The 27,283-nt window shown below is 40.7% G+C and overlaps 1 protein-coding gene across 1 annotated transcript; it reads right to left on the bottom strand.

Moving 5' to 3' along the window:
• Positions 1-68: 68 nt before the first annotated feature.
• On the bottom strand, positions 69-26,839 carry LOC131883757 (aminoacylase-1-like). Its single transcript, XM_059231308.1, has 4 exons — positions 26,050-26,839; positions 16,928-17,106; positions 16,578-16,861; positions 69-441 (listed from the first exon to the last, which is right to left on the bottom strand). Exons 1-4 carry the CDS (start codon positions 26,457-26,459, stop codon positions 124-126), a joined length of 1,191 nt encoding a protein of 396 aa, XP_059087291.1. The 5' UTR covers positions 26,460-26,839; the 3' UTR covers positions 69-123.
• Between the last annotated feature and the right edge of the window lie 444 nt (positions 26,840-27,283).

The following is a 27,283-nucleotide window of genomic DNA, read 5'->3' on the forward strand; positions in this document are numbered from 1 at the left end:
GTTTTCAGAGATTCGTTTACCTCGCACATCTTTTATCTTTCCAAGCAATAACGTGGTATACGTAGAGGCCGGGCTTCTTTTTGTTTATTCATCAATTCTCTTCAACAAATCATTGCAAACCTTTTATACTGAAGCAAGTTCGGTGATAATGTCCTTATAAATTTCTATACCTCTAAGAAAAATACTCTCATTGAGAAATTCATCGTGGTCATGAGCAAGAACAGGAGTGTGGATCATTGGTGAGAATCCTAAAACTGGAATGTCAACTTCCCTCAGATAACGGCTGTCCGTGACCGCACAAAGAACTTGTGGAGTCACTTTCAATTTATGAGCTTGAACCCCAAGCTGAAATGCCTGGTACCACGGGTCATCTGGGGATACCGATGTTACACTTTGATTGAGAAACTTATACACGAACTCCATTCGAATGCCACCTCCAGCCTGAAATTGAGCAAAAAAGGCTTTTATTTTAGCACTTTTATTATTGTTTATTTTTTTCGGACTTCATTGATCTACGAAGCCTGGATTCTTGAGGCTTGAACGTGCTCTCAAAAAGACGTTAAGCCTCTACTATCACTACAATTGGCATTAAATTCATGCTTGATGATTTCCAGTTACCTCGGAATGACGTGATGTAACTCGTCAGTTTGCCAAGGTCTAGTACTTCTTCATGCCCTAGAGTCACTATGCCATCAACAGTCTGCAATACGTCAGCGTAAGGCCTTCCCAATTCTTCTTTATCCTTATCATTTAAAACAATTCACAATCCATCCGGGTTCGTTAACAAGATTTGGCACTTGTTTCCTTCAAAGGTTCTACTCTGGCAATTCTCATGCACCAAATGCAGGCTCTTGTGCCAATCCTCAATTGGAGTCATAATGCTTAAAAGAATGTGTAACATAGTTGAAGCACATATTTCCATAATGCTGTTATTGTGTGCTTGTCGAGGGAGAATGGGTTCATTTTGTAACTTAAGGAACGATTTAGATTTTTTTTACAAAACTGCCAGTCTCAAAAAAGGCTTGGTGATCTGCTTGAAGGCTTGTGGAAGTCCGCTCTAAAAATTCTTCCATCTAAGAGTCTATTACCCAGATGCTGAAGATAGAACAATGTTTGCTGCGGTGACTTCCAAGACCAAGGGTGATGTTGAAGCATTTCAAAGTTTGGGCGAAAAGATGTACAAGATTGGTTGGAGGTCTTGAAATTTCAGCTTTTTGGTCGATATCGTAATGCAAATGTATGACTCTTTATTAGGAAAAATTGCTAAAAGATGCATCATTTGCATGCCTGCCAATTTCACTCCCTTGATTTCTTTGCCACTGTCTTTGAAGATCAAACTCCCATTGATCTTTAAAAGACCACAACCTTCATCAATTGATAGTCTGTAAACAATGTCCTTGTAGACTATAGACGAAATAGACAAGATGGCATTCAAATATGAGACCCTATAGGGACCTTTAAGCTGATGTCAAACTCAACCTTCTGAGAAAAAGGGTCACGAAACCTCCATTTTGATTCGTCCTTGGGCGGTCACTTGTCACATCTTATTTCCTTATACAACAGCTTAATCAAATCGACGGAGATTCTTGGGACAGTCATCTTCCATCTTGACTGGAATCTTGGGTTAATACTTATTGTCAACCATTACTAATCAGACTCGAATCTTGTATTTTATGTAAATAATTGAGCAAGCTGAACCGTTATGTCATTATGTTGCAAAAGGTTTAGCGGGTGAAGTTGAGTATCTTGAAATGCTGAATTTGTTTAATACACCTTTCCACATGAATACAAGCAGATGAGCACTTGCAGGCAGAAATCGATATCAGAAAATTTGAATTAAATGGTGAGAACGATAAGATACCTGACTAGCATGATACATCACACTAATTATGACTAGAATTGTTTATTGTGTGAACTACTCAAACATCGAATTGATGATAACAGAAGGGGTTTAATAATGGACTTATAATTTGGAACCATGCAGGGAAAAAAGTTTTTTAAACGCACTCACTGTTCAAGAATGTTTCAGGCATAAGTGTTCCATATACAAGCAGAAAAATGAATGGTAACGTGTACGAGATTTGACATTTAATTCCAAAAAAGGCCCATTTTCTAATTTGCGCGTCTTCATCAAATCTGATCCTTTACGAGCTAAGAAAAGTGATCGCAAAGATTGGTGGTCCCAAAGAAGTGACATTGTTAACAGTCTTAAGCACACCTTCAACATAAGAGGGAAGTCGAAGAAAATACATCTCTCTTTTAATGTTTGAAGAGAGTGAAGATATTCTGTTCGGATAAGAATTGCGCCACTTGGGGATTCTTCTTTGCACTTTCTCTATACGGCCAATATCCCCTGTTAGGAGGGTTCCATACTTTGAGCTTAGTCTACATGAAAAAGGTGAAGAGGAGAATCACAGCCAGTACATCAACAGTTGGGTAGAGACAAGCGATGAAAATCTTGATTACTGCAGAAGATTGGGTGGGTCAGATTGAACAGATCCTGTTTTTGCTCCCGCCGTTGATGACATTTGGACCGGAGCCGGAAAAACGTGCGTGACCGCCAATATTCAGAAGGGATGTCAGGCCAAGGACAGTAGGGTGTTAGTACGTCCTTGACCGAGAAGGACAACTTGTGTCCGGACGTCACCTCCGGAAAGGTCAGGTTCCCAACATTGGGACACTAACCTGGCCAGCCCGATTTTTGGCTGTAAAAATACCTCCATGCATTTTTGGCATATTGGGGAACGCACAGAAATCGTTTGAGGAATTTGGTGAAGGTGGCATCGGCGGATTTGAGGGCGGATTGGGCGGAAGGCAGTGGAGGAAAATTGGGTTGATGTAGGTCCGGAAGAGTTGAAGAACTATTGGAGAGGGAAGATTCTTAATGGGAAGTCTATTGGAAATGTTTTCGATCCTGGCCCTAGCTTTGACTATTGATGATTTGAGATGGTTGGTGGAGGAAAGTTGGGTTGATGGTGCTTGAGGAGAGATCCACAAAGATTGGACAATTTCATAGAGGAGAGTAACTGCCGAGGTGGTAGAGCGACTGCTCTGGAAATCAAATTGGAATTTGTGAAGGAGATCCCTATCCTCGGCCAATCCGGAAAAGCGGACAGCTAAAAGGGTGGGTGAATATCATCTTTCAGAAGAGTTGGCCACTGCGGTGGCCTCTGAATAAAATTTGCGCGAGTCCACTGATTGTAAGAGATTCCCGTGGATGCGATTCATCCATCCTTCTAGAACTCTTGAACGTTGAGTGTAATGGCAGAACAGCTTCATTGAAATTTTGGAGGAATGAATGCTAAATGTGTTCAATAGTCTTAGTAGCGCTGGAAAAGTGACCGTCCAGGAGATTTGTTTACCTTTCCTTTTTAATATGACGTCATCAGTCAGCTGTAGCTTAAAGGTGCCTATAATGGCAAAACACTAAAGGATTTACCCCTTGATTGATTTCAATCCTTTCCACACAGAAGAAGGTGGTGTACTTTTGGTTTACCTAGCCTGTCCTCTCCCCCGGAGCTTTTATATTATTCCAGTCACTCTACTAGCTCTTATGTCAATTAGTTGCTCTGCTCCAACTGTACCCTTTTCTTTCTGTTTATATACCCCACTCTCTATGCAGTAAAGAATCTAGTCAACAGCCACCGCTCGGCCATGTAACAAGCTGTTTGGGTAGAGAGTCTTGTGTAATTTGTCATAACGGGAATTTGGAATGGAGGGAAAGACAGCTTGGCCAATCAATCTAATATTTTTCATTTAAAAATATTCAAATCCAATAGTCACTAGGATCGATCTGGTCTTTGAAAAATCATACATACTCTCTCCTATCCTGTAATTGGATATTTAAGTTGGACAAACTTCAAGCTTTAGGTCGAATCATTCATCGTATTTCCTCAAGATATGTCCCAACGCGTGAATAAACAAGCATGCCCCACCATTCTCCATCCAGTTCAAGCTCGAGGCCAAGATGAGGAGTTAAAGTACCCACTTGACCATGACCCGGAGGCCCATTTGGACCACAACGACCAAAACGTCGTCCTGGATAGAGCGTCTAAGTCCCATCCCAAAATCTCTGGGTCCATGGGTAACCATGGTGAGCTTGAACCTGTTCGAGGAGCTATTGTCGGCGTCCCTGAGAGGGAATCCTTAGTTGTTTCCCAGGGCCAAGTAGAACAAACAGTGGTAGCCCAGCGGCGGAATGTGTGCCATAGTGGCCAATACCGAAGTACATTTTCAAGTCTTAATAAATCTAGATGGATACTTCGTGTCGATCTCACCGCAGGATGAATGCCTGGGGACTTGGCAATAACACCACCAGCACTTTCGACGCCATCTCCCCCCACCAAGTCCAAGGCAGGTAAGAAGTGACTTAATATGTGTCCCCAAACTTAAGGGACTGTTTGCTTTGTTGTTTGTTACGAATTTAAATGGCAACTCTCTCGCTCGGCCTGCCATCTGAGTCTGGGTGTCCCAATTGAGGGATATTCTCGCTTCGTTGTCACAGGCAACATTAATTATTACCTCACCCTCGGGAATGACCGCAGGTTAAAGCAGCAACTCATGCTGTAATTTAAATACCGTAAAAAAGCTTGGACTTGGTAAGCCTGGGAAAGCGGATGCTCTAACAATAGGGACTGTTAAGTCGGAATAGATCATTTTTCACTCACGAAACCTGTCAAGTTTCGTTTTGTTTTGGGAGGGCGACGAAACATAAACAAAACAAACATTGCTCACATGGGATGGAAAATCAAAACCATATTAATCTTCAAAGTGAATCCTTTCTAGAGAAGAATGAAACCTCGTTGAAAGCTAAGGATCTGAAAACTGTTTCTCAGTTAAAGTTCAAAACTTCAATTATCACCATGTCAGCCCCAGCAATCGTCATTGACGTCAGTGGGTTCTCGAAAATTTCTGGTCTTAATTTCCAAATGGCCAAAAACGGTGAAAGTATTTTTCAAAACTTACTTAATGTGCAAGAAGTTCAAAGACCAAGGCGACTTTCCACCATCTCAGCCAAGATTCTTTGCACAATGAACATTCGAGGAGCTCTTTACACCTTCACCTTTGACCTTGATTCCGACCGAAAAGTTGTCGACGCAAGATGTTGATGTGTGGCCGGTATTTGTGGACAGTGCAGCCTTATATTTTTTTGTCCATCATGAACGTCCAGAAGGAAAAACTGATCAAAGCCAAGTTTGGAAGCGTCCTTCAGATCTTCTTCAAGCAAAATATCCCAAGGGAGAATCGATCCAGCAGCTCTTGGGACGTCCAGAAGAACAAAAAATGGCTTTCTTGAAAGAGTCGCAGAATCTTGACAAAATGAAAATTATCGCCGAACAGCTCCGTAAATTCGGATTAGAAAAGTCGTCTGTTTTCAAGAGCCTTACAATTAAAAAGCTTGTTGTTCCGACTCAGGCTAAACTTGAATTACATCAGCGAATTGCGACCCTGTTTGAAAACCCGTTGATTGTTCCAGAGACTCACTTGGACAGATCCATGGACTTGGACAATGACCAAGAGCTAGCCTTTTGCAATACTCATGTCGCTTGCGATCCTGTGAAGGCCTGCAACATTTGTCGTGATACTCTTGGTCAACCACACAATCCGGAACGGTTCTTGCAACTGAAGTTTCGAATATCAGCATCTCAAGCTCAATTGGTTGCTGTCCGGATCGTCACTTTTTTCATTTTGGACGAAATGCACTGAGCAAATCCTAGCATCTATAGAAACGAATAGACGTTTAGACTCCTAAACTATTCCTTTTCTCTTACCTGGTCCCGGTGACCATTTACTGGAACAACGGTCATCTTGCTCACGTTTCACGGCCTGAATCCAAAGCTGTCTTCTGGCTTTATTTGCAGGAAATCAATGAAACTTGATTCCTTGAGCTGAATGTTTTTTCATAGAATTTTGACATACGACGACACAACAAAAATGCCCTCCAACCATACTCTTGTCTAATTTCAATTTTCAATGGAAAAGACGAGATGGAATCCTTTCTTTCAAAGAGAAGCTTTTCGGTTGTTGTTTCTTGATGCTTTCTTCGCGCCCTCCCAATGCACTGCCTGTGATTGTTTACATTTTGAACTGAGAAACAGTCTTCACGATCCTTAGTTTTCACCGGGGTTTCATTCTTCTCTTGAAAGGATTCATTTTGAAGATAAATATGGTTATGTTTTCCATCCCATGTGAGCAATGTTTGTTTTGTTTATGTTTCGTCGCCCTCCCAAAACAAAACGAAACTTGACAGGTTTCGTGAGTGAAAAATGATCTATTCCGACTTAACAGTCCCTATAGGGTACCCCAACAAGCCTACAAAAGGCACTAAACGCTGCTCGCCCCATTTGCAGTAGTTGTGTACTTGTTCTGCATTCTGCCGCCGGTTTGTGTTCACACTCTCATGAAATCGTAATTTCTACATATGAACGTAGTTTAAAGAGTATTTGGTTTGGTTTTGACGGGCTTTTCTAACCGCTACAGGAAGTGAAATCCCCACTACTATTGAAATGAAAGGTTATAATTCGCCTATTTATTACCTTTCAATCTTTATATGATGTTTGGTCTACCAATCAACGAACTTGAGTTGGCAGACCGAGCTAGTCCTTGAATGTAGGGTTGATCTGGAATGCTATCCAAAAATTTGCCAAAAGATGCAACCGGATCAACAAGGCCTACGTATTCCCCCCGTATATTAGAGGGAAGCAAATTAAACCAGTGCTGCCAGGTCCCTGGGCTCTGAACATGCCACATTAGCTCATGAAATATGCCAGATCATGCCAGAGCAAAGTCGAAATATGCCAGAAAGCATGCCCCAAAGAAAACCATCCCATATTGACAATTTTCTACAACATTAACATGTGGAGGTTGTCATTGTAATTCAGCTTGAACCACCAAAAAAGCTAAACCCCTTGCAGCAAGATTTTTATGATTTAGAGCATGCTTTTACTCAAATATTTAGTGGTTATGGGATTTGGGGGAGTGGTATAAGGTATCGCTCAGCTGTTGCTGGTGGGCAAATTGTTCTATTTGTTGTCAAGATACCTAGGGTAATTATGATACAAATTTGAATTGTTGATGGCTCGTCCAAATTCTGGGTAGAAGCCTCTAATTCGACTCCTTGTCAAGCAATTACTCTCCTCTAGCACACTTCATGAAACGGGTTTGAGCAGGCTGTCTGACCACATTTTTAAGAACAGAATTTTGCAGGGGTTATAATGTGGCATTTGAAGTTGCAGTTTTCTTCCATGTGGTGAAAACACTTCACTGAAACGCAAGGAACAAGCCTTGGTTGAGGCTGACCTCCAGAGGTGTCGGAATTACCTAGGATAACAGGATCAGAAAGTTTTTTTGGCCCCTTTGCGCCCAAGCGCCATCTTTTGGACATGTAGGGATCTGTCAAACGCCGCCTTTTCAACCAATGATTGAAGTTATGTGTCAAAGCGAGCTTACAGTTTTATCTTTTGATTGTTTCGGGCACTATCCTTTGTTTTATGTAAAGCAGCTCCATTTATTTCGACACTATTGTAATTGACTCATGCTACAGCCAAAACTTTGACACATCCCTACCTAAGTCAAAAGGGGGCGCTCAAGTGCAAAGGGGTAAACAACGACCCCCGTAAGTATGTACTATTGTGGATACATTTTGTTGCACTTTTAAGATGGATTGCTAAACAAAGGCAATCAATAGAATATGTGATGTGCTCTGTGTTATGCCCAAAAAGCATGTTTTTATTTTACTACTGATTTATCTACGTGTACATTTACGTTTTTTTTTAGAAATAATTCAACCTGCCTTAAGGAGGATTTCACAAAATGTCATTGTCCCTTGCCAACTAGCGTCAATTGACCTAAAAAAAGCTCATCAAGTACAACAGGTCCTGTTGAACTCTTAAGCATTCGAGTTACTTGGTTTTCTAGTTTAGATTGCTACAAGATTGCTTATCAATTAGGCCATTTGAAATGACAGATGCAAACCAGCAACCTCTCTCTCATTCTAGGAAACTGCGCTAATTACTACACCACATCTCCTACCTTCTGCAAAAAGAATTCGCAGATGAGGCCTCTAACCTAAAAAGAAAGGGTCGAGAAAAATTTATGAAATTTATTGGATCAATGCTTTCATTCAGTACATAGGGCCCCATAACATATTGTCCCAATTTGACTTTGGTTAGTATTTTGCCTAGGTTATTTGTTCTAAAAATGGGGTTTCTTGATGGAACCAGTAATTTCAATGTCTTGGCAAGTCTATATTCCTAGATAAGGCCTCTAACCTAAAAAACAAGGGTCGAGAAAATTTTACGAAATTTGCTGGATCAATGCTCGCATTCAGTACAAAGGGCTCCATGACATAATGTACCAGTTACTGGCAGAATAGCTACAATGTGTCCAAAGTCATGTTAAAATTGAATTCTCAATACCAAAGGGAACTAAATTATATCAGAAACTCAATTTTCTGGCAATCAAAAATACCACCTGCAGAGGGTTCAGTCAGGACCTAGTTGTAACCAAAAATATTTTGTTATGATATCCTTGGTATAGGTGGAGAACAGCTTTTGTCTGATGATTTAGTAGAGATTAGAGAAGGACAGTTATAAGTATAATAAAGTGATACTTTTCAAAGATGGGCGTCACAGGGAGAAAGTATAAGTTAGGGACCCTGGATGCAGAGACCCGCGAGGTTGAGTATACGTCATCAAATTCGAGCGATCTGATTGGCTGCCAATTGTCAACAAACATGGGCTTTGTTTGGAAACCTTCCCAACAGGGAGTCGGTCATTTCCAAAAAGACTTAACATGTTTGTATTGCATAAGAAGGCAAAACTTTGAATGATTTATGACGAATTTGATTCACCTTGGGTTCAACCAACATATTCTACAGTATTAAAGTGTCTTTTGCCATTAGAATTGCATCAGTATGGTATTTCTCAATAAAATATAGTTGTCACGCTGATTTCTCCCATGCTGACAGATCAATTTGGACTAAAGCACTCGAAAATAGAAAGTACAACCATATTCAATGAATTAGATTGTGAAGTATATAGGACTTGTTTCGTGAGAGACTTGCATAGAGTTTGCATGCCATAATGTTACTTTGAATAAAGGAATGAAATATTTCTGCAATCTAATCTTATAAAATAATGGCTTCAGAAAGTATTTCGAAAGTAACAAAACTATTTTTAATAATCTTAAATACCATATAAATGAATCAGCTTGTCTTTGAGTAAAATTTCGCAGTGTCCTTGAAAAAATAATCAATGGTGCTTGTCATGCCAGTACTCTTTCTTATCTAGCGCATCAATTCGAAATATGTTTGGAAACTTTTTAGTTCATCTGATCGCTAACTTTTTGTAAGTGGAGCCACTTGACAAACCTCGCGCGTCTCTGACTAGGGTCTCTAGTATAAGTATATACTTTTCATCAATTACAAGTTCCCGATTATACTGAGGAGAGCTCGGCCATTTTCAACCAAGATCAACAAAATCCCAGAAATCCGGGGGGTTGGACAATCCAAGATCCAGCCCGACATGATCAAGAGCCACCTGACTGATGCTGAGATCTCCAGCTTTTTGCTTGAACGAGTCAATGGAAATTGTGTCACGCTTGTGAAACGAAATCCAACAAGTGAAGAGATTGTCTACACGATGAGGATAAACCGCTTCCCATGCAACAGCAACTTGTGCCAAGTTCGTTGTGATAGCTGCACGGACCAAAGAATGTGTGCCTATGTTTACACATGTACCTGCCAGCGATATGCCAATAGGTGTGCGAACTAATGGTTTTGTATGATTATGATGGATCAAATAGAGCATTCATTTTAACTCGGTTTTCGTAGGAACTTGTACAAACACATGCAGGTTTTGACCATGTTGGTATCTCCGATCCTTCCATTGAATCCAAGGAAAATTGTTCGGTTACCGTTGAACCCCCATTGGGCAACTCATTGTCAGAAGAGACAGATGAATCCAATGAGGCGGGGCAAGGGTCAAAAAGCGATGAAGACGTGAATGGAAAGTTTATACGGATTTTTTTTTTCAGTTAACTGAAAACCATAAATGATTTTTTTTGCAGACATCCTTACCGCTACTGGAAATGAAATTCCGAGCAGTTCAAGACAAAAAACTCATTCAGCCCTTGAGAATCCAAGCCAGTTTGAACAATTAAGTCCATTTATCTTCTTTCTCAGGCCTCTCCAATGTACAATTTGCTTCCCTCTAATATTTGTGGGAATATGTAAGTCTTGTTGAACCGGTAGCATCTTTGAAGTCGGACTTTTTTTAAACTGGCATTCCAGATCAACCCTACAATCAAGGACAAGCTCGGTCTGCCAAATCAAACTCGTTGGTAACTCTAATAACATGTAATGATTGAACGGTAATAGATATACGAATTACAACTTTTCTTTTTATAGTACTGGAGATCACATTCCTTGTAGCGGTTAGAAAAGCCCTTGAAAACCAAAACCAAAAATAGAATTGCCCAATCATTGCTAAAGTTAATCCGTCTTTTTTTTACAGGTGTCGGCATTTTTGAGCAATTGTTCAATGGTCAAAGAGAGGATTCAGACAATTGAAGCTGTTTTAAGAGCCGGAGATCTCAATGCTTGTGAACAAAAGCTTGTAATGAAAAGTTGTTGAGCTCCGTTTGCCAATCTATTGAACATATCAAACAACATCAATCTCAATCCATCTTGCTTCCCCCAATTGGATCGAAAAAGAGTCCATGAGCCCTCAGGAAGACGCGGTAGAGGTCAATCAATGCCCTCAAACAACATTATGCCTTCAAAATGGGCCACGTATCCATGTCAGAGGCTGTCTGAGAAGATGAAAGATTTCTTGATATCTTTATTGAACCTTGGGTTAACAAAACAGGCAATCCTCAGCCGCTATTGCAATTCAACTAACTTCCAAATACCTGACTTCTAGTTTGTGACTCTTCAGGATCAAAAAAAATTGAGCAGCTTTATGTCAACATTGGAATAAATCGAACGAAATTACATTTGTTATTCCAGATACCATCACCTTCAAACAATGTGGAACTGAAGACAATAAAACCGTCATCATCTATGCAACCCAGAATATGATCAATGATCCAAGTTTGTTTTTATTTCGGTGTTAGTGTATGGTAAAAAGAAATTAATTTTCCTATTACAAAGACCACTTTTCAGTGGTATAATGTTCCCTCTTCAGAATGCAAAGGAAACCAAACGCCACCATAAGAAATTTTCCTGCTCTCAACTGCCTCATGCAGGCTTCCTTTTTATCGCGTAAGCAGTGCGTTCCAACATTGTTCACCACTTGTCTTCTAGTGAGCAAGGGGTTAACAATGTGATATTGTTACCCGCTTGGCCAGTAAGTGGGAAATAATAGCTATTTGTTAACCTGGAAATGCGGGAGATAATGTCCTGGGTTCGGTAGGGGGAGTTTCATTTTATTGGCGCCACGAGTGCGTCAGCATGAGGGGCGTGAACTAAAATTAAACGAGCAAGACCGGGCCCTGGGGATGAGCCCCCGCATTTCCAGGTTAATATAGCATTTTCCTGATTGATTTTGTCTCATGGGCCTTCCGCCCAATTTTCTACGACCCTGCTACGCCAAGCTGTCACTGTCTCACCATCTTGCTACGTGCATAAAAGCGGGGCACTCAAGTACTTTATTTCCCTCTTACTGGCCAAGCGGTTAACAATATCACATTGTTAACCCCTTACTAGTGGACAAGCGGTGAGCAATGTTGGAACGCACCGCTTACGCGATACAAAGGGAGCCCGCATGAGGCAGTTGAGAGCAGGGAAGTACTTTATTGCCCCGCTTTCTTGCACGTAGCAAGATGGTGAGACAGTGACAGCTTGGCCTATTCTTAGCAAGTAGCAGGATTGCTGAAAAACTCTCATTCAATAGCACTGAACCAGATTTTCTTCTGTGAGCAAAATTCACAGATATGAAGAGCCCGAGTAATTTCTCATCAAACGCATGCATATTGCACATGTTTTAGGCTTAAACATTTAATTTGAAAGCATTCATATAATATCATATATACGGTATGGGTTTAAATGAAAAGTAATAAGTGCAAAAAACCTTTCAACACATTTGCTGGCAAGAATATTTTATCAGGGTCATGGGTCGATGGTACATCTATGGACACATCTTGCTGGGTTGGACTAGTAACTTGAATAGTGCCAAAATGACTTCAGGGTTGTAGAAAATTGGGCGGAAGGCCCATGAGACAAAATCAATCAGGAAAAGGCTATATTAACCTGGAAATGCGGGGGCTCATCCCCAGGGCCCGGTCTTGCTCGTTTCATTTTAGTTGACGCCCCTTGTGCTGACGCACTCGTGGCGCCAATAAAATGAAACTCCCGCTACCGAACCCTGGACATTATCTCCCGCATTTCCAGGTTAACAAATAGCTATTATTTCATGGCGCTGTGTTCACAAGTGGCTGGAATCTCAATTTCCAGCCACTTGTGAAAAAAAGTCATTCTCTAACGTCAAATATTGCTTCAAATGGTTTCAAGTGAAAGTCATACCTTGAAAGCCGGTTTTTGTAAGAGAAAATTGTACGTTCAATAGCGTCAGTGTTCTTTGCATGCAGTTTATTTGAGTTTGGATTGCAAAAAGTTGATTGGTCAACACCTAAAACGCATTCCCCATTTCATGTCCTCTTGTGTGAAGAGAAGCTTGGGCAAGCCTTTGCTCCTCTCTTCAAACTTGATGGCATGAAATAGTGAACGCATTCAAGGTGTCTTGACCTTGTTGACTTTCTTCCAACCTCAATTTTATAAACTTTACTCAAAGAAGGCTCCTGCTATTGTATAAATAGTTATTCTTTTTCGTTTCACTCTATATTCATAACCAGCTCTCTTATTTACACTCTTGTGGCAAAGGCACTCCTGTCATGCAAGTTATTGGTGGGGCGGAGTCTTTGTCCGATCAAACACCTGCATTCAAAATTTTGAAAGCGCTCACTCCAGAGGTGATGCGTCAAGTTAACTATTGGTTTTGGATCTAAGTCTCTCATTCCTAAAAGTGTGGATCAAGGTTTCTCCTGAATTGGAAGTGGGGCATGTTGCATGCTTGTGACACCTGTTGTTAGCCTGGCCAAGGAACTTACTCTCTCAAAACCAAGAGCTGTTTGGCAAATTATACCAATTGCAACTCTTAATGGATAACATGGAGTTCAAAACCCATTTCTTTCAACTTATGAATGAACAGATAAGTCCTACAGGGTGCAGGAGTGAATTTTGCGTGAGAAAGTTTTGTTAGAAAATGGGGTATAATCCTGAACAAACAAGTAATAGAAAAAAAATATTTGCCAAAACCCTCTTCCAAGTGTTCCATCAACAACTTCTATTTAATGAGACCTCCCTCAGCTTCAATTACGGCCTCCAAACGTGACCTTAACCTGGTGCATGTCTTGATAATGTAATCTAGGGGATCTTGTTCCAATGTTTCTCAATGTTGGCCTTCAGCATGTTTATATTAGGTGATGGCAAAATTCGACTTTGAAGAGATTTCTGCCCCTCTCTGTCACCATTTCTGCCACGTGGTCAAAAATGGCTTTTAATGATTTCTCATCCCTGCCTTGGACAAGAAATTAGCCATGTGCTTCTTGCAACATGATAGAGGTATTTGTGGGGGATATCATCTTGTGTCGACACATAGATCCTCAGTGCTCAAAGACTCCCCGACAAGGCCTGCTATGTTGTTTGGCTTGAATTTTGATTTAATTTTTGCGGTAATATAAGATGAAGGAGACACTTCTGGCCTTTTTGGGAAATCAGAGCTAGTTTAAGATCTCAATCAACGTATGCAAATGGTACTCTTAATTGTTCAATAATAACAAGTGTTTCATCATTGTACACAATTGTCACAGAAAAAGTTAAAAGTCAACAAAATGTGATCCTGCTAGTTTGAGTAAATGATACGCATTATCCAAAAAATTGGTCATTTTTACAGCAAATAGCTAGAATTTATACTTTAATAATTAAGTTTCCGAATCAGATGGTCATTTTGAATGTTTTTCAGTGTTGACTTGTAGCATAGAACATTGAAGCAAAATAGACGCATGCTAATAAAGAACTTTAAGCGCACGAAGTTGAATAGAAGTAGGCCTGCCTCTTTTAAGCAAAAAAGCGAGTGTGACGTCCAGAAGAAGCCGTCCCTCTTCATGTACATAATGACATTGGAAACTGGTCACCTAAATGCCATAATGGCAACACTGAACATCATTCGATGTCAACCACTTGGTGTCATACTTCCCTACTTGTCATTGGGTTGTAATTCAACAGTGCTACCAGATGGCACATTTGCATGCCTAAAAGGTATACATATGGCATATTTTGAACCCCTTTGGCATGGGATAATTCAAGATGGCATGGTTCTGGGATCTGGCATATTTTCTGGCATATTCTGGGATTTTATTGGCAAGGTTTTCAAACTTTATAAATATGTTGCAAAATGGACAAGTGGACGTTCCAAGGATGACGGAATATGTGCATGTAGAGGCTCATTGTAAAAGCATTATTTCCGGTTCTAGTCAAGTCAATAAGCTCATTTTTGTACCAATTGGGTACCAATTTTGTACCAATGGGTATGGCAATCTGAAGCCTAAGTACACATACTGGAGGCACATTTCAGTTTGCACGCTTCAAGAACTAATACCATCTATGGGATTGATGAGAAACACAAAAAATATAAATGTGGCCGGTTTTGGAATTAGGTGACTCGCTCCATTGAATGATTTTTTTTTAGAACTGAGGGAATTTTAAGACTGCTACACTCATTATTGAGAATTACTAACTTGCGTCACCACAAATTGTCCTTCTGGACAATTGCGATGTCAATTTTCCTTCAAATGTCTTGCTCAAGTACACAGATATTGATAAATCTCATTTGACTCTTGACTGTCAACCAAAGCCCCAATTGTACTGAAATTTGCTATGGAAGTTCCTTCAACTTATATATAACTGATCTTGCAAAGGAAAAAGTCAGTGGTTTAATTGCACTTAGATTTAATAAAGATGTGCAACTGACAGCCAGAGCAGAGGTCTCCATGTCTTTTGTCCTTCTAGGACATTCCCATCTTGCTGCCTTGGCTTATTGATAGAAGTGTAATACTTCTTCTCTTTGACGCATTTCATCTGCATGTTCCTGGTTTAGACTAGGCAAATTTCTCACATGCGCAGCAAGATGACCCTGAGCCAGAACAACTGAAATCAAGCACTAGCGCACTTAAGATCAAGAGGGTTCCAGTAACTCCGGGGTGGCCAGTCCCTTCTGTTCGACACTTTTACGGAACAACCCTGGCCCATCGTACCTGCCAGTCTGTGACGCGAAGTGTCCAATTTGTTGCACAACATGGCTCATTCTGGCATCCGTGCAACCAAGAACCTTCTCACAAACTGTTTTGTCTGGTTCCAATGTTGCAAGCATATCACGAATTGGTTCCGCACTTGTTCTTCATGCCAAAAAGCCAAAGTGCTCCGCCATGTCAAGGCTCCAGTAGAACACCTTCCCACACGGCAGTGTCGGTTCCAACACATCCACATAGATTTGGTTGGGCCTGTTGAGCTAGTGGCGGGAACCGGTTCCTTTTTACCATTATAAACCTAAACTCTTGCTGGCCAGAGCCAATTCCTCTGCCCAATGCAACAGTCTTTTCATGTGCCTGCGCCCTGATATCCCACTGGATCTCTCAATTTGGAGTTCCCAACCAGATCACTACTGACCGTGGTCGTCAATTTTTATCCAATCTCTGGAGTGATCTGGCAAACCACATGGGTATGTCTCTCAACACTACAACCGCATATCATCCACAGGCCAATGTCCTTATTGAGCGAGAACATCGCCATCTTAAAGATGGGCATTGGGCCCTCTTAGAAGGTTCTAATTGGATGACCAGTTGCCCTGGGTGTTGCTTGGGATTCAGACCGCTCCCAAGGCCAATTTGGAGACCTCTTGTGCCCAACTCGTGTATGGCACAACTTTGATTTTGCCGTGCCGGGCGAGTTTTGGCCCTCAGACCTTTCCCAACACCAAATTGTGGTTCCCCTCCTGAGCTTCAGAAAGCTTATCAACACCTGATTCCCAAGCCTGCACACTTTCATGGCTCTACTAAACAGCATGTTCCTGCCTCCTGCAAGACTTCCGATTTTGTCTACATTGGGCGAGATGAAAAGCCGCATCCTCGAGAAACGCCATACAAAGGACCGTTCAAAGTTCTCCGCCAGGGCGACAAATCATTCATACTTCTTTTGCGAGGAAAAGAAAAGACGGTGTCTTTCGACCAGTTGAAACCTGCGTTTGTGGGAATGGTGCCCAAGGCAGGTACCTGCATTGCCGGAATCTTGGGGGGTGCCAAGTACCGACCCTGAAAACGGGTTTTAGTTTCAGCTATTGCTGGCAATGAGGAAGAAGAAGATTCCAGCTAATAAAGTTAAGTGTGATATATATTACGACTTCCTTTCCTTTTTGTATCGAACATCTCTACAATGGCGGTAGCTTTGGAAGTTCATGACTCCAAATTAAAAGCCTCATTGTTGTGACATTATTAGCAACCTAGGTTTTTGCTTCCATAGTTACCTCTTCCATCCAGTTTTCAAGCATTTTCTGGAACTCGACAATATTGTGTGTAGGAGACACACGTATATCAAAGCCGATGCACAGTTCATTGGGAACTACATTCATTTGCAGTCCACCCGACATGAAGGTCATATTTACGGTAGTGACATTCCCCAAAGCCTTTTTAGGGTCCTCATCAAACAATTTCTTCTGCTCTTGGCGAAACTTCAGCATCTTATTGATCATGTACTGAACTTTTGCGGCCGCCGTGTTCTCAATGAAAAGAGATCCATGACCAGGATTGCCTTTAAACCAACGTGAGTTATTTTTAGTGCATGTTTCCTTCCCATTCAAAATGAGCCAGTGCATACCTGAACAATGGAACTTGACCACAAATGGATTTCGCTCTGTAAAATACACTGGGATTTCTTCATCCAGTGTTCCTAGTCCTTCATCCAAAGCCATCCCAACATTCAATTTCTTGAAATCTGGAGAGGAAACGTATTTCCCCATGCCATCGATCCCTCCCAGTTCTTCATCAGGAACAAAGCTAGAACAATGGTAAACAAAGCATGATATTTGAGCATTTTGATTGAAAAATAATTCCGTAGTCCTGTGCAATAATTTCTGGCTGTAACTAATGTGAAAACTCATTTTTTTACGGATTTCCTTATCGCTTTGGGAAATGTGATCCCCAGAAATTCAAGATAGAAATATATTCAAGAAAGTTCCTTTAAATAAAAGGCCGTTTGCCATAAAAAATAAATAGTTTGCCAAGGATAAACCATAGCATAGCACGAACCATAACAAGAAATAATTTGGAAAATAAGACTAACAAATTTGACAGCACAGTACCTGGTTCAGAATCACGGCAAAAGAAAATTTGTTCCAATTTGAATTTACACATTCATCAAGAAGACAATAGCCGTCAGCTTTTGAAAATAATAGTATAATTTTTGCCTCTTGAATTTTCCATATTTTTTATTTTTCAATTAATTCAATTTATGATCAATTTTTGTCTTCACCTACTCAAGGAATAGATCCAGCCGTTTCGAAAAATAAAATAGCTAGCAAGCACTTTTCTAGAAATTACGCCCCTCTGGTGGTTTGGGGGACTTTCAAAGCTGAACTCATACTCTTCCAATGTTCAAAGGGGAAGATAAGTCGCTCCCGAGTAACCATAGGCCGATTTCTCTCATTCGAAAATTGCCAAGGTGTTTGAGAAAATCATGAAGTTCAAACTTGTTGAGACCCTTGAGCTCTCCTGGCCCTGATGGTGTGACATCTCAGTTTCTGATGAGATGCTCACAGGTTCTTGCTCTTGTTTTCTCGTACTTGATGCGTTGCATCTTGGATCAGGGCAAGTTCTCCTCTTCTCTGAAGCTAGCTCATGTTGTTCCAATTTTCAAAGGGGGAGATAAGCCACTCTCCAGTAATTATAGGCTGATTACTCTCACTTCGAATATGGCGAAGGTGTTTGAGAAGATCATGAAGTTCAAACTTGTTGAATTTCTTGATATTCATGAAGTCCTTCCTCCTAGCCAGCATGGGTTCCGAGCACATTTTAGCACGGTTACCCAACTGATTGAACATATTGAGCAGGTTATTGAGGGACTAGAGAGCCATGAATCAGTTGATGTAGTTTATCTTGACTTTGCCATGGTCTTTGACAAGGTGGATCATGGCCTTTTAGTTAACTGGCTCCATGAGATTGGGATCCAACAAGGTTCTCAATTGGTTAAGAAGTTTCATTTGTGGTAGGAAGCAATTGGTTAAGGTTGAGGGATCCCTTAAGACAGGATGATACGTTAGTGCGCAAAGGTAGTGCCGGGTCCAAATATTCGAGGAAAACCGGCACTCTTGGTGCTCCAAGGGAAAACGTTACGTTGGTCCGGCACTATTCTCAGATAATTGGCGTCTTAACTTTCCGTCTTTTCCTCCGGGCCTGCCAGCGAGCGCGAGTCATTTTGTAAATAGGAGTGTATCGGAGCTAACAGATTGCCTCTAGCTTGGGGACAATTTCAGAGCCTGTGGGTTATAAATGAATATTGTTTGAATTTGAAACGTCGTATGTCAATTTGATAAAACCAAACGTAATAGAGCAGAGAACATCAATTGTATTCAAATGCCTAACAGAGTGAAGAAAAACTTCTGGGTATTGGAAGTAAGGCTTCAAAGATAATTTCTTTTTAAATTTTGTTCATTCCTCCAGTCAGGGAAGAGGAGATCCGATGAGGCAGACTTCCCTGATTGAGGCATGGGCTTCTACAAATATGGACTGCAAACGAGCTTCCCACGCAATCAGCCTGGTCTTGACAGGGATGAAACATCATTAAAATCCATTTTTGACCAAGTGGCAGAAAATGGTGGCAGAAAGTGGCAGAAATTCCTTGCTCAGTGGACAACTCGACCCAGTACAATAACTAAACACAACATTATGACCAAAAATAACATGAATATGGAACGAAACTAAAGCTTGATGAGTCAACATTTGATTTACATGCAAAGATGCTAGTATCAGTGAGGTATTAAATAAAAGATCAGTTTTGATTAAAACATTAGCAAACTTGATTTTCACACCGTAATTGATTTAACATAATTTGCTTTAAAGATCAAATGATGAACAGTCTTAAAGCTTTCAAATTTTGACAACTTTTACATCACGGTTTAAATTTTGCTCCATAAGTATGAACTATTTGCAAGCCAACATATTGGGCTTAATATCTGTACTGGGTTGAGTTGTCCACTGGATCAAGTTGTCTGCTGGGGTTGAGTTGTCCGCGGGGTCGAGTTGTCTGCTGGGTTGAGTTGTCCACTGGGTCGAGTTGTCCTAGAATCAAACCATGTGTTGTATCTCTTAAGACATACAATTCCATGATTATGAAGCATCCAAATGAGTTTAAAGGACAATATGTTGCTTAAAGCAACAATATGTTTATTTTTGGATTGATCCAAAATCTCACTTGGATGCTTCATAATCATGGAATTTTATGGCTTAGGATATACAACACCCGTTTACTTGACTATTTTGACTATTTTGGATGTTTTTCAAAAAAAGCAATTTATTGGAGTCCAAAGTTAAAACTGAGATATAGTGTACTGTACTTTGCTATTACTCTGTGCCCCTTAAATAATATCTGCCTTTTAGACAAAATACAATTTACAAATTGATGGACAACTTAGGCCCTCTCAATCGCAATCATAATGGGGTCTTTCTTTTGTCTAGTGCATTTGCTAGCCAAGCTTCCTCACTTTTGGTTCACTGATTACTAGAAAACAATAAGTTTGCCACTTGAAATATAATTTATCTTAAGTAGGGTACTAATAGATGCAATATCTGGATTCAAAATAATTAAGCTTTTTAAACAATGTATCATGTAGAGGATTTCTTATGTCACTTCTAGCCACATTATTCAGAATCAACTATATTTACTGTTTCTTAAATCTCACTTACATTAGACTTTGGTTTGACCAGAGCATGACAGATAAATGAGAATTTGCCATGTAATGACACCAAATATGTATTTGCCGTGTCGCCCTCACTGATATCACGGACAACATGAAGAAAAAGTAGTAGCGAAGGTCGGAAGTTTCTTTAAGCTCTGCCAGTATTGTTAGTTTTGGCATCATTAAAAAAAATACCTTCACCGTACTTTTCACCAGCGAAGATGGCTGAACACTATTGTTTTGTCACTGTGCTCTTCGAAGACGGCGCCATTGTGTCGTTGGGCGACTCTAGCGTCTCTTCCAAAGTGAAGGAAATCGTCGAGAAAGTAAAGGCAAGAAAAAACTTGGATGGACTGCAAAGCGTTTTCATGGGTTATGAACGAAATAAGGAGATTGTCCTGCTGTCAGAAGAGACCTCTCTGGGTGATGTCAAAAAACATATTATCAGGGTAAGTAATAGACTATTATCCTTAGATAGCTAACCACGCTATGCCCAGGCAGTGTCTTCACCAAAAAATGCAGAGACTTATGAGTAGGGGTTAGAAAAAATAGTTTCTTTTGGTTAATAGGTTTTTTTAACTTATGAAAATTTGCTGCATGGCACTACGCTAGGTTTTCAATAGTTCCTCTGAATGTAAGGTGGAGGTTTCATATCGACCATATCTGTGAAAGAGGACAAACATGATGAGATAGAGCCAAAGTGGCCCTTTATTTCTTGCCACCCTGTATTTCTCTGAGATTTCGCCTTAATATGACTAAAACCGTTTATTTCTCGAATATCCTTGGTTTTGAGTTATTTTGAAGTTAAAATTCGTGAGGAAGTGTTTTTTGCCCCAAATGGCCAAAATAGTTCAAAACATTATTTAACGTAAAATCGTTATCTTTCCAACCCTTACTTATGAGTGTACTTTTCGAAATCAGGACATCAGGGGGCACAACCTCATTGTAGGTGACGAGTTTCGTGGCTGTTCATAAAAATGAGTTCAAATTTGAATCGATGTTTATGATAATCTTATTTAGCAAAGTCATGCCCGAATTCTAAACCTGATCATTTTTTTGTTTCCTTATACTCTTGTTCTTATTTCCAAACCGGTCAAACACGGCCATTCAGCATAGCATTTATCCACGCCAAATTCCTCTTTTAAGTTCGACGAAATCCGAGTTCAAAGTCTGTTGCAGTGACTCTCTAATGGCTAGCAAAAGGTTATATCGATGGTGCTTAAGTGCTTCAATGTTTCAGGAAGCCAATGATATCAATAGTGTGGTTTTCAAAACCTGTAGCCATTTCACTGGTTACTTTCTCCTGAAAATAACTCAAAATTTGCGTTACCCGAAGATGCTATTTCAGGTCTGGCAGTAAAGCGAGCTAGCTGCTAAGTGTTAGAATTCAATCAACAAAGGACTAAGAGAGCATAGAAGGGAATGCGCTCGAAATTTGTGATGCCCATAAACGACAGAGATGCAAAAAGGCCGGGAAAGGGTGTAAATTGGCCCACCCAGAATGGTGTCCCAAACTTCGAAAGTTTGGCTTAATCAAGTGTCATGTTCCAATGTTCCAAACAGGCATGTAGCTATTTTCACCCATTTATTGAGATCATTGACGCACAAGGTATGCCTCATTTTCAAATGCACAAAGGCCCATCTCAGGGGCACGAGGAAGAAGAGACAGCAGTTGTCTCAACCTCATTGTCAAGTCTCTCAACAGACTTACCCCACCCCTTTCCTTTCCCCTTCCCTCTTTCCCTCCCATTGTTCCCCTCCCTCTCCTCCAACCTCATCCTTAATTCCTCTAACCCCTCTTCTGCCCAAACTTTGTAGCCCTAATCCCCCCTCTAGTCGTCAGGAGCCCAACGAATCTTTTAGATCGTATGCTGAGGTGGTGACCAGAGTTCCTTCTCCCTCTTCTCCTCCTCTTTTACCCTCTCCCCATAGGTTCTCTTATCCTCCACCTTACATGAGTTTTGTCCAAAAGCAGGATTTTTTAAGGTTAGAGAGCCTAGTCAAGGATTTGATAACTCTAGTCCATCGAAGGGCTATCTGCCCATAAAAGGGCTTTATTTGAATGTGCATTGTCTTATTTCCAAAAAAGAGAGCACAAAGATCGAGGTTCTTGAGGAACTAGCTTTAGATAGGCATTCTATTTTGTTCATTTCCATGACAAACTTGGCTTCGACCAGGGATCTAAGATGAAGAGCTAGCCATGGTTGGTTCCAATTTAGTTCGATCTGATAGAGTGCGCCCTTTTTTCGACATGAGGGCGTATGTCTATATGTTATAAATGACATGAGAATAGCACATTAGTCATGTAAAAATGTCTAATGGATACGTAGAGGTCTTAGTTTGTCATCTCCAAGGTCTTGATCTGTACCTTGTAACAATACAACAATACATAGCCTTGAGCATTTAGATGATCTTGTAGTCACAGATCAAGATGCTTTTGAGGCCATCAGGGACCTGAGACCCTCGAGCTCTCCTGGCCCTGATGGTGTGACATCTCAGTTTCTGATGAGATGCTCACAGGTTCTTGCTCCTGTTTTCTCGTACTTGATGCGTTGCATCTTGGATCAGGGCAAGTTCTCTTCTTCTCTGAAGCTAGCTCATGTTATTCCAATTTTCAAAGGGGGAGATAAGCCACTCTCCAGTAATTATAGGCTGATTACTCTCACTTCGAATATGGCGAAGGTGTTTGAGAAGATCATGAAGTTCAAACTTGTTGAATTTCTTGATATTCATGAAGTCCTTCCTCCTAGCCAGCATGGGTTCCGAGCACATTTTAGCACGGTTACCCAACTGATTGAACATATTGAGCAGGTTATTAAGAAACTAGAGAGCCATGAATCAGTTGATGTAGTTTATCTCGACTTTGCCATGGTCTTTGACAAGGTGGATCATGGCCTTTTAGTTAACTGGCTCCATGAGATTGGGATCCAAAGCAAGGTTCTCAATTGGTTAAGAAGTTTCATTTGTGGTAAGAAGCAATTGGTTAAGGTTGAGGGATCCCTCAGTGACACACATGATGTCAAGTCGTGTGTTCCTCAGGGCTCCATTTTGGGTCCTCTCCATTACATCATCTCCATTGCTCAGTGTCAGAAGCTTGGTAGTAGTGATGTCAGTATCTCTTGCTATGCTGATGATACAAAATTGGTAGTGGGTAGGAATGGTCAGAATTTCGGTTGTGTGGTAGAGGTCCTAGACCAAATCTAGTCTTGGGTTGCTGTGAGTAACATGGCACTGAATGGAATGAAATTCCGCTCAATGACCTTTGGGTCGACGTCATTAAACACTCCACTAGTAGATGTTGAAGGTAAGGACATTCAGCAGGTTTCATCCATGAAGGATTTAGGTGTAGTCCTCCCAAGATAATGGAAAATTCGATGAGCATATCCAGTTGAGAGTTGGTAAAGCTTTTCAAACATGTGGTTGGATATATCCACTGACTTCTAGAGATAGGACTGCAAACGGAAGCAAAAATATCCTATCTCCTAAACCGCTCATCTTATTCCAAATAAGCACTTGATACGACCACTAGATCTTGTTGAATTGATGAACTCAGCCAAGTTTGAGCCCAAACCTATGCTTAGGGAACTCAAGAGACATGTTCAAAGTTATGTAGTAAACACTACATAGAATTTGAATTTTAGGCCTGCTCTTGGTCAGCCACATAAGCTTTTGACAACATAACTTTGAAACGATCGACTTTGCATGTAAACGAGTTAAAATTGACCTACCGTTAATTGAAGAGATCTACGTTTCGTATTGTATTACTTTAATTCGAAAAGTGGCTCAGAGTGGCTATGACCAAGGGCAGGCCGATTTGCCGGCAAGCTCGTTCGCAGTCCATATTTCTAAAAGTCCGTGATATATCGCACAATTAAGTCCAGAGACAGCATCACGATGCTAACTCTGTAAAAGTCGATTGTTCAACCACATCTTGAATATGCTTCACCCATTTGGGATCCAATGAGTTCAGCAGGTTTGCAAAAGCTCGAGCAGGCCCAAAGATGTTTTGTTAGGAACATTGAGGATATGAGAGAGCTCTCGTATTGGGAGAGGTTAGAAAGGTTGGGATTGTAGAGTACTCAGAGAAGGTACGAAAGGTATCTGATACTGCACTTTTCAAAAGCATTCATGATCTTTGTCCCAACCCAGGATTTAGGGTCATTTTTAGTGACCGTAGAGGCTTAATGTGCGTTTTGAGAGCACCTTCAAGCCCTCGAGAATCCAGGCTAGTTAAAACAATGAAGTCCACTTCTCTTCTTTCTCGGGCTCCTTCATTGTTTAATTTGCTTCCCTCTAATATTCGTAGGGAATACGTAAGCTTTGTTGATCCGGTTGCATCTTTCAAGTCAGACTTGGACAAATTTTTAGATAGCATTCCAGATCAACCTTATAATCAAGGGTTAGCCAGATCAGCCAAATCCAATTCGTTGGTTAGTCGAGTATAATGAATATATTTCTCGTCTTGAAGTGCTGGGATTCCAATCTCAGTAGCGGTAAGGAAATCCGTAAAAAAATGTAATATAATATAACAATGGCGGATTTCAGAGTGAGCAAGAGAAAGTAGCTGACAAAGTGTCTGGCTCGAAACAGAACTTGATATCCTATCACACTCTTTCTTTGCCAACACCCAAGACACGACGACCACATTGGACGACATACGATATGGTATAATACTTCGGGGACATATTGCCGATGGTCAGGAACCAGCCCTTGCAGGATAGGTGATTCCTTACAATCGGGTAGCCACTCCCTAAGGCAGACACAATTTTCAAGCCAAGGAGAATTGGTTTAAAAAGTATTTAAAGATGTAACGAAGCAAGCCTTTCGAAATAAACGACTTTGTGACTAATGGCATTCATTTCTGGCTTGTTTTTTTGAATAAAACTTAAGTGAACTTGTCTCATACACATGTACAGCGCCTGCCATCAATTGATGTTATTCAATTAGACAGGCTTCCATAGTATATGCGAGTTTCGTGGAGCGATTCTATATATTTCAGTAACAGTCTGTAATAGGCATTTAGTGGTGTATTTATTTAGTTTGAGCTACGAGAAGCTAGATTACCAATTTAAAATCTTTGAACATTAAACAAACTGCAACGGGCCCAGAAAGGAAGCTAATTTGGAAAATGCTTTCCTAAAACTTCCGAAATCGAAGGTTCTTCCCCTCAATCTGGTCAGACACAGTAGAGTACAATGTTGTTCTTAATGTCTTAATTTTACTTCTAAGGAAAGTAGCTAGATAATGGAACATCGGTAAAGCCTGTTGGATGTTTCCAAGTGGTCATATTCCTAGAAGCCGTTTTTTAATATTAATAGTTACAAAAAGATATTTTTCCACGGTAAAAATGGCGTACTGTACATCGGTTTCTAGATATTTAAAATCGAGGAACTCAAAAAAGCCAGTGAAAATGATTTTTTTTAAGCATATTGGTAAAAGCAATTGTACGAAGTTTTTTTTTCGAAAGGGGACTTTCACATCATCCGTACAATTTACTTCAAAAATATTTGAAGTCCCACCTTCGATACAAAGACTACTAAAGCCATTGAACTCTAATTCATGCTAAATCATTGGATTGTGTTATATCTACGCAAGGGATACTTTAACAAAAGATTTTTTAGTTAGTAGCTCTAGTTACAGTCTTGATATTTTGGGGGCCGATTTACAGATATGGCATGTTTCTAAGAAATTCTGTCCCTTCCACCAGAACGAGTCATATTCCTTACATGTCCAGCCGTATAAGAAGGCGTGTGAACCAAGCTAAAATCACATCCCAAAAGGTTCAAACCCTGGAATCTGAAGGCAATGTTTTTAGTGGAGAAGACGTGAGATAGTGATTAGCAATGTTTCTTTGCATGAAAGAGGGCCTTGGCTCCATCCTCCTCACTTACTTTTCTCCAAAACGAGACCAGGGTTTGAACCCACAACATCTAGGGAGAAGATTCTTGCCGAAGCCCCTAGAGCTTGAATCAAATAATTGGCTGAAGGGGGGGGGACGGCTTTTTCATTCGTGTGAAATTAGTACCTTACACAGTCATGATCTTACCAGATGTGAATCGTTCTTTTCAATCTTTTGCCTTGCTCCTTAAGGCCCCGAACGGCCTCGATGTATTGGATTCCGACGGATTTCATATCCTGAATTCCTCGGGCGAAGATATCGCCATTGGGCTCTTTCACAGCTTCGAACGGGCCGTATTTCCAACATTCCTCGGACACAGGTACCACGTCCATGTGAGAGTTCAAAAGGATCGTCGGAAGGTGGGGTTCATATCCCATCCAAGACATGATCAGTATGGGTTTTCCCTTGACCAGCTCCGTAACTTGATAATCCAAACCGATTGTCTCGGCTTGACCTTTGAGAAGTGTAACGCACGAGTCATAATCAGGGTTGGGATGTACGGATTTGATACGCAGGTAGTCCCTGAGAAGGGTAACAGCCGGGTCTTCAGTCGTCATTGTCGATCTTTAGCTCGGTGGTTAGTGTTGAATGCGATGTATTTAAACCGGACAGAAGAGGACGGAAATTTGAGAACAAGTGAGCTTGGACTTCCTTTTTACTCGTGATAATATAAACTGATTCGAAGTGTGAATTTGTGCATTAGTAAACATAGGTTCTTTTGCACCACTCCAAACTGTTTGACATGACGGACCGTGTCAAAAAGTACTGATTAAATGAAGGAATGCATCACGTATATTAGATACAAATTTGCAGGTTTACCCACATTGAACAGTGAGCTACAACGATAGTGCATGATTATTAAAGATTCATTTGAATTTGAAAGGCCATCAGGTTTAATTGTTGGGTTTTTTCCTCAACATTACCAAAAACGATATTTGGGACATTCCACGTCAAGTGGAACTCACGCACTTTGGTCTCAGAATCTCATGAAATTTCACTCGTTCAATGCCTAGGTTAAAGTAGGTTCACATCTAATCACCTAAGCCCCACGCGATCAACATGGCCTATTCTAGGGCTATGTCCATTCTGGACCAAATCACTTGGCCATTGGTGTTTAAACAGCCTTAACTCCGGCTGTACTTATCCAATTCAGATGAATTTTAGATCAAAATACTCCTGGGACAATGGCCTTTTGATTGAGTTGTAATAAGCAAGTGCACCAATTGAAATTCGGCGTACAATGGCCTTAACAAGTGGTTTTACCCCAAAATGGGCATGGCCCCATAATACGCCCTGGTTGGCCTAGGCACCTGAAACTTGTTCTGTGACGTTCTTCTATGTTAACAAACCAGTGCGCCAAAAATTAGCAAAATCAGAGATG

This window comes from Tigriopus californicus, chromosome 7 (genome assembly GCF_007210705.1).
Source record: "Tigriopus californicus strain San Diego chromosome 7, Tcal_SD_v2.1, whole genome shotgun sequence".
NCBI lineage: Eukaryota > Metazoa > Arthropoda > Copepoda > Harpacticoida > Harpacticidae > Tigriopus > Tigriopus californicus.

What these genes read in the sequence shown, in the direction of transcription:
- LOC131883757 (XM_059231308.1), bottom strand. Translation starts at nt 26,459, where the DNA reads ATGACGACTGAAGACCCGGCTGTTACCCTTCTCAGGGACTACCTGCGT. An exon ending in GGTCAAGTTCCATTGTTCAG is followed by an intron (nt 16,862 to 16,927) that starts GTATGCACTGGC and finishes GTTGGTTTAAAG; the next exon opens with GCAATCCTGGTCATGGATCT. An exon ending in TTGAAAACTGGATGGAAGAG is followed by an intron (nt 442 to 16,577) that starts GTAACTATGGAA and finishes GCTCAATTTCAG; the next exon opens with GCTGGAGGTGGCATTCGAAT.